At 45.3% G+C, this 13,518-nt stretch overlaps 1 protein-coding gene across 7 annotated transcripts in view; it reads right to left on the reverse strand.

Moving 5' to 3' along the window:
* Nucleotides 1–12,717, reverse strand: part of UBE2D1 (ubiquitin conjugating enzyme E2 D1) — a 59,677-nt gene extending 46,960 nt beyond the window's left edge. For 2 of the 7 annotated variants that reach the window (XM_079312558.1, XM_079312557.1), the window contains exon 1: nt 12,238–12,717. Coding sequence is in view for 1 of the 7 variants with exons in the window: in XM_079312554.1 (XP_079168680.1) it covers nt 8,320–8,343 (24 nt within the window). In the remaining 6 variants the exon portion in view is untranslated. The other 5 variants (XM_079312554.1, XM_079312552.1, XM_079312555.1 and 2 more) reach the window with 5 other exon arrangements.
* Between the last annotated feature and the right edge of the window lie 801 nt (nt 12,718–13,518).

A 13,518-nucleotide genomic window follows, 5' to 3' on the forward strand; every position in this document is an offset into this window, starting at 1 on the left:
GGAATCGGCTGTGGTGGACATCATTTTCTCAGAAGACGAGAGATTTCCTAACAGCCAAGACTGTGTCCAGTGCACATTGCAAAGGTGGTTGAGATTTGCATGGCTTGGACCAGAGATGTACTCCCGTTTCCTGGCAAGGCCACAATGGAGGGAAGGCGAGGACAATGATAGACATCTTCGTCAATAAACTAGGAGTTTATGAGGACACTGTCACCACCCCATTTTGTACCCACGGCTCATCCGTGGAAATAAGGCTGGTTGAGCAAGTCCACAGCTTGATTGAAAAGGGCCATCAGAAACTAAAAAAAGGAACTTAAGGAAGAAAACTACCACATCTTGCCAGAACCAAGAGTCTCTGCCATTAGGAGCCAGCGTTCCCCAGCCAGGGACAGAGGATACACTGCATGAGGCAACCTCTGGTTTCTCCTTCAGAAGCATGGAGAAGACATGAGGAAATGGGATGGAAAATGCACCTCCTCCTTAGCAGCCCAGGTACATGAACTGAAAAGAAGGACACCTAACATAAGAAGCTCATCTAGAGTCAATGCTGCTCTGGTCTCTCGTGCACTGAACTCCAGACAGCATCAGAATAATGATACAACTGATCCTCTTGAAGGGACTGAAGAAACCTATTTACAGGAAGAGAGCAATGTGTACTAAGACCAGGAATAGAGGGGCCCTGCCTCTAGCCAGGTAGATGAGAGTGACAATCGGACCTATTGGACTATGTGGATCCAATGGCCTGGTACATCTGACCCACGAAAATAAAAGGCTTTGGTTGACACCAGCACCCAATATACCCTGATGCCATCAAGTATGTAGCAGCAGAACCCGTTTCTATTTCTGGGGTAACAAGGGGATCCCAGCAGCTGACTGTATTGGAGGCTGAAGTGAGTTGAACTGGGAACGGGTGGCAGAAACACCCCATTGTGACTGGCCCAGAGGCCCCAGGCATCCTCAGTATAGACAATTTCAGAAATGGTTATTTCAAAGTCCCAAAAGGATATCGTTGGGCTTTTGGGATTGCTGCTGTAGCAGCAGAAGACATCAGAAAACTGAATACCTTTCCTGGTCTCTCAGATGACCCCTCTGCTGTGGCACTGTTGACAGTGGAAGAACAGGTACCAATCGCCACAGCAACAGCACACCGTCGGCAATACCATACTGATAGAGACTCTGTGATTCCCATCCATGAGATGATTCGTAAACTGCAGACCCGAGAGGTGGTCAGCAAGGCTAATTCACCTTTAAACAGCCCTATATGGCCAGTGTGTAAGTCCAATGGAGAAGGGAGACTGACAGTGGATTACTGTGGCCAGAATGAGGTCACACCACCACTGACTGAGCGCTGCTGTGCCAGACATGTTAGAGCTTCAGTACGAACTGGAGTCCAAAGCAGCAAAGTGATACACGATCATCGATATTGCCACTGCCTTCTTCTCCAATCCTTTGGCAGCAGAGTGCAGGCCCCAGTTTTCCTCACCTGGAGAGAACTGCAGTACACCTGGAACCAACGGCTTGAGGGGTGGAAGCACAGCCCCACCGTCTGTCATGGACTAATCCAGACTGCATTGGAAAAGGGCGAGGCTCCTGAACATCTACAGTATATCGATGACATCATTGTATGGGGCAGCACAGTAGGGGAAGTCTTCAAGAAAGGAGAGAAGATTATCCAGATTCTGCTGAAAGCTGGTTTTGCCATTAAGCGAAGTAAGGCTAAGGGACTGGCTAGAGAAATTCAGTTTCTAGGAATCAAGTGGCAAGATGGACGTCGTCAGATCCCAATAGATGTAATCAAAAAGATCACCGCTATGTCACAACTAATCAGCAAGAAGGAAACACAAGACATCTGCAAGAAGAATGATTTCTGCTGGGGCCCTGAACAGCAACAAGCTTTCACTCAGATGAAACAGGAGATCTGCTGAAACCAGGTGGGAAAGTGGTTCTTATCTCTGTGGGAAATATCCTCTGCTAATGGGCCGTCTGTTAAAATCAGATGGAGGCAATGTTATTTATCTTTTCCATGACCCACTCTGTGGGAGTCCAGGGTTTTTCCCTGGCTCCTTTGGGGGTGCAAAACCCCCCCTGGCAGACCCCTCAGAGACCCTCGAGTGCTGCCCAGGAGCTGCAGGGGCTGGATTTGACTCCTTGGGAGAATCTGCCCACATTGAGAGAAGAGACACAGAAAATAATGATGAGTAGAGTGTAAATTAGAATGTTAGAATGTAGATAAATAGGTTTTCTTGAATGTTTATGATAAGGGACACGTGGCCAAGATGGAGAATTTGGGGGGTGGACACCTTTTCCTCCTTCTTCTCCACGTCATCCATGTTGGGTGACATGTTGGCACTCTTGGATTGGATGGGGTCAGGGCTGGACCATTTAATAAAATTGCACTGTATTGGTAAAATTTTGTAAACATGTAATACGTAGTACTAACTATATAAGATAAGCCCTGCCTTAACCAGGCAGATTCCACCATGGATGCCAGGCTGAGCAGATCGCTGCTGGCCAGGCAAAAGGTCCCAGAGATAAGAAATAATAAACAGTCCTTGGAAAAAGAGAAAACCGTCTCCGGCAATCTCTCTTTGGCTGCTTCGGGGAAAACCAGGGTTTGAACCACTTTCGTGTCCCTCTGGGGTGATCTTGGGGCAAAGGAGAAACCCCAGACTGGGACACACTCTTCCTCCAGGAACATATCTTCTGTTAATGGGCCATTGAGTCCCACTGCATGACTGATAAAATTACACCATCCCACTGTGAAATGCTCCATCCAGGGGGAGGAGCTAAGCCTTTCCTACCCAGATAAAAACTGAGATTTGGAACAGCAAAATTGCTCTTACACACTGGTTTCCAGAGGACAAGAGCTACCAGGATTAGTGTCAAGATTTCTACAGGATCACTGCTTTGAGAAGACCACTTCATCTGGACTGCTATCACCCCACTAACTAGCAGGGTGTCAGGTTGTATTCTGTCTCTGACAGTGGTTTTTCTTTTGCACTATTGCATGTATTTTATTTTTCTCTTTTTTTTTTCCTAATAAATTGTACTTTTGACTTGGAGTCTCTCACTGGTCTTGATTCCAAAACCATTACAAATTATCCATGTGTTAGCTATGTTTTCATGCCTTGTCCAGTGTTTTAGAAAAGCTGTCCAGACTGCCTTTTTAGTACATACAGAGAGAGGAGTTCCAAAGGGAGCAGAAGCCTTAACTAGGCCTCCTTGGAGAGAAATTACTTAGATAAGAATTGCTTAGCTGGAGTGAGCAAATCATAAAAATATTCTCTTGTTACAAAGCCCCCCACCTTATTTTCCAGTAGATTTCATGCGTTATAATTTCCTAGAAAACCCTAGTTACTCTTTCCTTTTTCAAGGTACTCAAACCCTGTAAAACCACTGTTCAAACCCAGCTCCTTCAGACTGAGCTGGTATTGGACCATTTGCAGCAATAAACACCTGTGGAACTCCCACTCGGCTCAGCTTAGCTCAGTCTCTTTCCTCTGCAGCGGCTGGGCTGGGTCTGCCTGAGACGCTGTTGGGGGTTGAGTGTTTTTCTATTACTGTGTCAATTGAAAGAATTTTTCCCATTATCATGCCAATGGAGCTGGCCGGGTTGCCCCCAGAATGTTTGACAACTCTAGACAAAAGAAGTAGATAGGAGTTGGGCTTCTGGAGGGGCTACTCATGTTTCTGGCGAGCTCAGAGGAGGACCCCCCGTCTCCAGCCATGGGGCTGAACGCAGGAGCGCCAGATGGTCTGCAATCACGTGCTCTGCATCTCTCCCATTCCAGCCTCCTACCTCTGAGGACACTGCTGACCACCAGAATCCAAATGGTGAGAGAGGAGCTGCCCTCTCTAGCCCAATCCCACCTGAGACCGGCATGGCCGCTGCCACCCCTTCCGCTTCCGCTCCTGCCAGCTTCTCTGCAGCTGTTGGGCTTTGCCCGTCTGAAGCACCGGCACCGAGTGCAGAGAGAGTACACCTGCAGCTAAAGAAAGGACTGAAACCAAGCTATCTGTTCTGTTTTGTTGGTAATTTTAACAACTGCTGTTGTTTCTGCTTGTACGGTTAAATATAATAGTAAAAGAGCTGTTATTCCTACCCCCTTATCTCTGCCTCAGAGTCTTTGATTCAAACAATAATAATACTAGGGGGGAGTGGAATTAAAGTCTCTATTTCAAAGGAAAACTTCTGCCTTTACTGGCAGACACCTGTCCTTCAAACCAGGACAGACGCCTTGAACACCTTATCCAGGCACATCGTGGCAGCCAGGGGTCTGGCACCCCCAGGCCCCAATAGCTACACGAGTCCACACAGTCCCAAATGATTTAAAATTATTATGTGATTTCACAAAACCAGCTCAGTTTTTCATCTGATTTATCATCACTATTTCAAACAGAAAAACAAGACAGGCAGTAATGTTAGTTCATTTCCCTCATTTAATTCAATATACTCCTTTCGATGTCTGAACTTTTATTGTACTAAGGGCAAATAACTTCTTCCAATTTTAGGTTGATAGAAACTGTGCTGTAGGAACTGTAATTACTACATGCAAGTACTTCCTTCGAAGTAAGTTAAAAGATGTGTGTTAAATCACTGTAAGTAACTCAATTCCTTACTCAAAACATGCACATTTTGACAATAGACATAAGCAGGTCTGCGAGTTTACTATAAGGAGTAACACTGGAAACATTTCTACTCAAAATACATTAGTCAAAGCAACTACTTAAAAAATCAAGATTTACACTGGAGATAGGTTTAACTCAAGTGTAGAATTGGTGTACTTAGTGTGATCAAACCTTACATATAATTTGAAGGGTTAAAAATCTGCACTTCTCAACTGCTTTGATTTATTTTTCCATTTACATATTCAGTAAATATTTCAACTCAATTTACCATGGACCTGACATCTAAATTCAGCCAGACTTAAAGGTCTGCTCCTGGCCCTGAAATCAAAGTAAAGCACTGCACCATATCTTACTACTGCTTTGAAGTAATTTCTCACAATTCTTGTGGTTTAAAACAAGCAACACTTTCTCCTATACTGAAATAGCTCAGATTGTCAGCTGGCATTACTTTGCTTCACTTTAACTTTATTCTGTTCATGACACAGTATACTGATCCAGAAACAACACTCTGGGCTTGACTTTAACTTATAAAGGCATTTTAGAAGTGCAGTTCTCATTTTAATCAGAAGATTCAAATTTCATTTAGGAGTGATTCAGAGAATCACCTATTTATGCAAAGCCAAGCCACTGCCAGTACACACATGGATTCAACAAATCTCAGGTTTCCAGCCATCACCAGCAGCAGAGCTGCTACAGGCACTATCTTCTCTAATTTGAAGATTAAGTCTTGTAACGCATTAAAACAACCCAACCAAAACCAAACAGCTACACTACAGCGCTGAAACAGAGAACTCAAATTAACAACCATGCATTTTATAACGGTTATTATTGACTACTAAATTCAAGGCAGTAACTGGAAAAATATGTAGCTTAAACTTTCCAGAAAGTCTCTAAAGTATATGCAAACATTCCACATGTATATAGGAACTATCAGGCAACCACTTAGAGCCACAAGTCTGTAACAACAGTGCTTTTGTTGCTAGAAGTATTCATTTAATTAATGTAATTCTTTAAAGAATCCCCTGAACTAAACTCTCTGAGGAACTCTGAGATGAGTTTGTCACAGAAAGACCGCTGACAGCTCTGCCTGCAGAGTAGAGCCTAATGTCCCCACTATTCTTTCACCTACAAGACTAAAATCAACATACCTCCATGTGCAGTGGTCACCTTCTTTCTGGTTACTCAGTTGCCCATTTTTTAAGAAAGCTCCCAAGCATAATATGTCTTTCTGTAACTAGGGTACAGTCTTGGAAGTCCTTGTTATCCTCCTTTCCTCAAAGACGATCAACCAAAGGCAGGATGTAATGACATAAATCTCAATGGCAATATTATTTAGGAATCAGAGTCCCAACCAGTATGACAAAAAATATGCTTGCAAACAGGTTGACATACTATAGCTTTGCTTCCTTCATAGGTATTGTCACACTGAACAAATTATCAAAATTACTGCGAGCAAACACTGAAGCTTGTCACCAAAATCCTTTGGCTTCGTTTAAGCACTATTCTGAACCATCCTAAACCTACACAAGCTTAACTTCAGACAGTATGTCTAGACTCACAAACTCCCAAGCAATACCACAGTCTTTGCTGACAGTGTTCTGCTATCCAAAGAATTCTTCCAGGCACTCTGTGAAGCCACAGCGTCTCCTCTACTCCAGATCCTATCCCTTCCTGTCCTGGGGATACAACATAATTATCAACCTTTACAGCCAGTCAGAAACAGCAGGAAAGCAGATGAGATAGACACACCAACATAGAAATACACTTCATCTACCATTAAACTTCCAGTTCCGTGATTTTCAGGAAAAAAAATATGTATTACAGTGACATCAAAGTACTTTGTCTTTTCAAACTTCTCCATTTTAACTTTCCATTTGAAACAAACCTATTTCCTTGCCATTCCCTTTCCTCTTCTACTTCTTGAGAGACAGGCTGCTAGCCAAGTACCCCTAGCATAATTTTTTTCTTCTCCTGGAAAAGCAGAAGAGAGTGATAAGGGTAGTTAATGAAAAATAAAAAAGAAAACCAGCAGTAGTCACTTCAGCTGCAAACTAGAAGCAAGTGGTAACTACTTCTGAATTTAACCTCAACTCTTCTTGGAGGTCCTTACCCAGTATCTCTTCATGCTTCAGGTAGAAGTTATAGTACAACGAGGAAATCTCATAGCACCTCGCAGTCAGCAGGTTGGAAAGCAACCTTTGTTTTGAAAGAGTAGAAACAGAATTTAATAAGGCTAACAGAATGAAAGATACTACATAAAAAGTCTAACCATTTTTCCATGTCTATCAAAGTTCTTAAACACCACATTAAAGAAAATTGTGGCTTTTCAATATGTATGAACATCTCTAAAGCAGAAAGAAAAGTTATGCAGGGAAATGATAAAAGTATGAAGAATAATCATATTCTATCAGGACCTCATTTGGAAAGCCCCAAACCACCACTCCACCTCAAAAATACTAAATTACCAGACTTGCCCCTTTATCTGTTTACCTTAGCAGAAAGAAACTGAGTAAGAATTGGAAAGAGATAGTATTCAGAATGATTCTTTTCTTGAAGCATGAGGGTAAGGAGACGTTCAAGAAGAGGTGGGAAATTAAAATGGCAAAAAAGGCAAACCATTCTTACAATATGTAGAGGCACAACAAAGTTATTGCTAAAGAAAACCATGTAGTTATTTGTTAGTATTTGAAATAATGCTCGAATGCAACATTCACAACAAATATGTAATATGAAGGAAGAAAATTGTCATGTAATTGCGCTACATGTAAAGGCATAAGCTTTGCAGCATAAGACAGGACTACCAGCTACTGGTAGAAACCCATACAGTTAAGTGGGTACCTACTGTAGGGTATCCCAAATCTGTCTGGGGTTAATCAGTCACTATAGAATCCAATTTCTGCAATACCAATGGCTTCTGACAGCAAAAGGGGATCTGGTACAAGAAATAACAGCACCGTCACATAATCAGGATAGTACCAATGCCGCCTAAACATGACACATCAGCAGCAACCAACAGCAACCACGGATTTTGTCCCACGGCCAAAGCACTAACCTTAACTCCCCTCCCGTGCTGGCCGCGATACCCTGTACTGTACAGTGATCAGCACAGCCTTGCCAAACAAAAGGAAACTAGGAATTCACAACTTGAACCAGGCCATTTACAAGTATCAGCCAAAACCACAATCGCGATTCGTTCAAAGTTCACACCAAGAACTATTCTGACAACACCTCTAAAACCCAGGCAACAGCCTGAGCACAGTGGGGACCAGCTATGCACAACGGCAGCGCAAACGTTTGGGCGACCGATGTCCTTGCGCCTCGGCTTAAGACTCCTCATTAGCACCTCGGCTTTCCTCGCTCCCGCACGCCGCTCGGAGCATCGCGGCCGGTCCACAAATGGCACGTTAAAGCACCGACTCCGAATGCAGGGGCTTCAAAAAGTCCCGAAAACGTGAGACGCCCGACAAGAGTCCCCCCCTTCTCCGCATCACACCCACTTTTCTTCCCCGGCTGCAGGCGAGGGAAGGACGAGTCCCGGCAAAGTAAGCGCACGGCAGCGACTGCCGCGACACCTCTCGCTGACCCCGCTTCGGCCGCCGCCTAAAACCCCGGCAACAGTGGGGCAAGCTCCAGCGACCACCCCAGGGCAGGGCATCCTTTCCGTCCCTCCCCTGGCTTGGGCCCACTCACTTTTTGTATCCGCTTCAGCGCCATGGGAACGCGAGGCGGAAGCGCGAAGCGAGAAGCGGAAGCGTGGGGTGGGAGCACGGCTGGGACGGGGCGGAGCGGGGTGGGGCGGGCGGCGAGAGCCGGCGCTGTGAAAGCGGCAGGGGCGGGTACGCAATCGCCGTGCCCTTTGTGTCCTCCTGCGTCTGCGGAGCTGCGGCCGCGTGCGGGGCTCGCCGGGAAGCGCAGTCCGCGGGCAGGGCGGCGCGCGCCTCCTTGTCGGGTGGCGGTGCGCGGGTGCCGAAGTCTCGGCCGGGCCGGTCCTGTCCCGCCCCTCAGGATCCGTGGGGCTGAGTGAGAAACTTGGAATGTCTGTGTCTAATGAACAAGGGGATGAAAGTCACGGTACGGGGAGAGGTGAGGAAAAGAAAAGTAACCGTGTGGAGCTTCAAAACTGCATACAAGGAAAAGGTGTGTCATATTCATGATGGTGTATGAGAGAAGCGGTAAACGTGTGTGGTTGAAAAGTCTGTTGAATATGTCATAGAATCATTAAAGTTGAAAGAGACCTCTAAGATCAAGTCTGTGCGGAAAAATCATTTTATGGAAAACCAGTTTCCATGGGTGAGGGTATAGGTGTTAATATATTTGAAAAACGTCTTAATATCTCTACCAACTTCAAGCCGCAGGTTTGTTACAGAACCCAGACAGTTTGACTCCTGAAACAAGACACATGGTCAAGCCTGAGTTTCAGAACTTTTGGGAAAAATTACAAACACAAGGGGGGAATATGTGATAGGCGGTTCGGGGAGGCTGCACCTTCGTAGTACCTCAGCCGATGGGGAAAGGCAGAAAGCAACATGCAGCCCGGAGTTCCGGATAAAGGAGGCTGCGCCCTCCAAAACCTTTAGAGACAAAACCCTGCAGGCGTGTGCCCCAGTGGACTCTTCCTTTGTTCAAATAAAGCCACAAGACTCCTTTATAGACACTGACTTTTCATAGTGTCGCTTTTCTGCTCAATATTTAACAATCTGGTTCTTGTCATCCATTTTGAACTTGATGCCAGACTTTACAATCCTGCCACGGGTTACCATGAAAGCTGCGGTTGCACAATTCTGCAGTCAACAGAGCCTCAGTTACCTTTAAAGAAAACAGTGGGGCCATCCATCGCCAACGGGTCAAAAAGTTTAGCAATACAATTCCTTTGGAACAACCTTGTTTAACATCCACATACAATTCCGATTTCTTTTTGGAGACTAGCTAAAGTTTTGCTGTCCTGCTGGGGTCCATACCACAACATTGGGACTATCTTGGTTTAAAAAGTCATAAAATAAAGAGTCCTTAATGCAGGTCCTGCAATAACCTATTAATCCTACAAATTGTCACAGCTCCCCTTCAGTTCTGGGCAACACCACTTCCAAGATTGCCTGGACCCCCTCTGGGTGAACACACGACAAGTCTTCAGTCAAAATATGCCCCAAACATTCAAACTTTCTCTCCATCACCTGTGCCCTGCCTTCAGATACTCCAAGTCCCACTCCAGCCAAAAAACCAATTTTACAGTGGCTTCCCCTACCACTTCCTCCCTTTCTCCCAGGAATAGGAGGAAGTCATTCACATGCCGCAATAACCTAATTCCTGGGGATGGAGTAAATTCTTTTAATATCTTGCCCAAATAAGACAGTGCTTCCATATATCCACATGGAAGGACTATCCATGTCTTTACTATTTTCCCTTCTTCCTGTTGTTCCGACTCAAAGGCAAAATACTGTTTACTGTGCTCTGTGAGCGGGGACCTCCAGAAAGCATCTTTTAAATCAAGTACTGAATAGTAGTGGTGTGAGAGGAAACCTGGTTCAAGATGGTATAAGGATCTGGGACCATGGAGTGCCTGGGTTGAATAATCTCATTTATTCTTAGATCCTCCACCTCCTCTATAGGTTCATAACTGGCAGGATAGGAGTGTTACAGGGAAACATACATGGCTCCAAAAGACCTGCCTTCAACAGGGACTCAGCAACAGGCTGCAATCCCTTCCTTCCCTTCCTTAAAAGAGTGTCTTGCTTTTTATGCACCACTTGTCCTGGTTCCCTCAGTCACTTGGAGAGGCTCTATATCCAGTTTTCCATATTTCCCTGGGAATGCCCACACTTCTGGGTTCACTTTAGCATAAACTTTATTAGATAATTTACACAGTGTCACAACAGCGCTAACCTCCCCATCACCTCTCACAACACTAACCCAACTCAGTCATACATTCTTCCTAGTGTCAGGAAAATTCATTCAAAATGTCAAAGGTTTACGTCAAAGAGGAGACAAAGGAGTCGAGCCTATGGGCATTTCCCAACAACTCTCAAGTTAATGGGGGATGCAGCCTCCTTTTTATTCTAAGTTCTGGCCACATCACCCTCTTCATTTTCCCCACTGGCTGAGGTACTCGGAAGGTACAAACTTCCTGAATCACTTACTCTATGCCCCACTTTAACATGCACCCCCTTCCCCCTTTTATTACATAAAAGAAAGAAAAAAACTATTCATAATTCTATGAAGTCTTTGTTCTTTTTCTCTAGATTCAGGAATTTAACACAGGCTTGGCTGAGCATCAGTCTCTGTTAATTAGTAACATTTTCAAGAACTAATAGTTTCTTTGGTTACTTCCCTATTTTTAAGTTCCTAGTCCTATTTGCAAGCAGATTCACACGGTCTGTTTGTAAAGACACGTTAATCTTATTCCTTTCACTAGCAAACCACAGACATAACTAGGAACAAACAGAAACTTATGCATTTGAAACTCATCCCCCATATTCACCAATAGTGGTTGAAAAAAATGCACGCACTCATCTTTCCCACTTACTCCCTGAATAATCAAAAGAACATTTTGACCACTGTTTCCCCTTTGGCATAAAATTCAAAGCAGACTGAGGTACCCATGTCTTCCAGGAAACACACTTATCAGTTCAGACCCACCCTGCATGTTATCAGGAGCAAACCAAACAAAATGCCCTCTTCTATCACGCCAGGCCTTGGTGACAGATTGTCACCAAAACCGGTTCCTGTATCTTACACCGTACACCAAAGTCGATCCCTGTCCTGCCGCATTGTCCAGATGTGCCCCAGCAGCAGACCTGTCCAGGCCCCGGGGCCGCTCTCCGATCACCACAAGCTCCATAAAACACCAGGTGCAGGCGCAGCCATAGCTGTCAGTGTAACAAGGACAGGAAGACTGACAAAGACGTCCCATCACTTCATGGGGACGGGGGCCACTGCAGCCCTTGCCCGCAGTCTGACGGCATCAGGCACCGCCTGGCACTGAGACCACGGCTACCCCATAGCCTCAGCTCGGTCCAGCACCTCTCCCACGAGAGTCCGTGCCTCCAGTTCTGCACTTTCATACCTGGTCTCGACACTCACCATATAGAAGTCTAGTAAGTGGACAAACCCAGATCCTTCACCCTGGCTTCATGATGATACGAGGAAGGGTGGGGTGGGGGTGTGTAGGAACGATACCTCCCTGTTTTCCTTATCTTGAAAGCTGGTAATACAATGGACCTGCAGCCGGCCCCGTATTAGACTGCAGATTTTGCAGATAAGGCGGCGAACATCCCAATCCTCACTGTTTCTCTTTTCTTTCCTTATCATATAGTCTCCCATTACTATTTGCTTTAAACACTCCACACTCCCCTTTAACCAGTCCTTTCCCAGACCAACACTATCCATCCCCTATTGCCGAGACGGCTTCTAGACTTTCCCTTACTGCTCCCTCTGGGCATCCATGTCTTTTAACTGCCTCTAGGAAAATGTGCAAACCATCTCAACAATACCTCAAGGCGTCTTCAAAGGTATTTCGGAATCTCATAGTTGAGACCCTTTCTTGACTTTCTTTTACTGTCCTCTCTGGGCATTCTGCCATGTTCTGTTCCCTGAAGATCCCACTGAACTCACCGGTGAGATTTTCAGCGGTCCTTTTCTGTGGAGTCTTCATAGACTTTCTCGGTCTATCTTGTCTGTCTCCCCGACAGACAGTCTCAGGAACCCAATCAATTGCCTGATGCCGGCCATTGTTGAAGGGAGCTGATCACTGAAACTAAGTGAGGTGCACCTCCAGCTCTCCTTGCAGTGTGCCGTTCCCAGATGGCAGAAAGATCCGAACAAGTCTCCATCTTGTGCGGAAAAACGACGCTATGAAAAGCCAGTGTCCGTAAAGGAGACAGAGGAGTCCTGCGACTTTATTCCAATAAAGGAAGTCCACTGGGGCACACGCCTGCAGCGTTTTCTCTCTCAAGGTTTTGGAGGGCGCAGCCTCCTATACGGAACTCCCGGCTGCATGTTGCTTTCTGCCTTTCCCCATCGGCTGAGGTACTACGAAGGTGCAATCTTCCCGAATCGCCTATGACATACTCCTCCCTTGTATACTGTGTTGGGTTGATGCGTCTTGGGTTGCAATATAGGATGTGGCCAGAAATGTGTATTCTATCACCATCTGTTGAAGCTGGATGGGGTAGTGATTCCTCGTCTCTGTAGCACATACTATCTGCTCTGGGCCATCTTTAAGACTAGGTGGGGCAATCATCTTTATCTTTTCTACAATCATCCTCCCTTCAGGAAAATATCATCTCCTAATGGGCCATTAAGTCCCACTGTATGACTGATGAAATGATATCATCCCTTTGGGAGATGCTCTAGCCAGGAGGAAGAGCCAAGCCTTTCCTATCTAGATAAAAACCTGAGATTTTGGACAGCAAGATATTGTCTTTCCACTGGATTCCAGAGGAAAACCAGACCTTCTCCACATCATCCCTGGACCTTCAGAGGAAAACTGCACCCTTCTACAGGAGCACTGCTCCAGCTGAACCACATCTTCCACTGCAGGAGGATGCAGCCACCATTTAATGGGACTGCTACCAACACCCTGACTGACTGGGCATCAGATTGTATTCTGACTCTTGTCAGGATTGGGATTGTTCTTTGTAATACTGCATTTCTAATTTAATTTTCCTAGTAAAGAACTGTTATTCCTAATTCCCATATCTTTGCCTGAGAGCCCCTTAATTTCAAAATTATAATAATAGTTAGGAGGAAGGGGGTTTACATTCTCCATTTCAAAGAGAAGCTTCTGTCTTTATTGGCAGACACCTGTCCTTCAAACCAGGACATATACGTAATTTTCCCCCAAAGCTCAGAAACTCAGGCGCGTGCTGACCCATGTGTCTGTTTCAGGAGTCA

This window comes from Erithacus rubecula (genome assembly GCF_903797595.1).
Source record: "Erithacus rubecula genome assembly, chromosome: 9".
NCBI lineage: Eukaryota > Metazoa > Chordata > Aves > Passeriformes > Muscicapidae > Erithacus > Erithacus rubecula.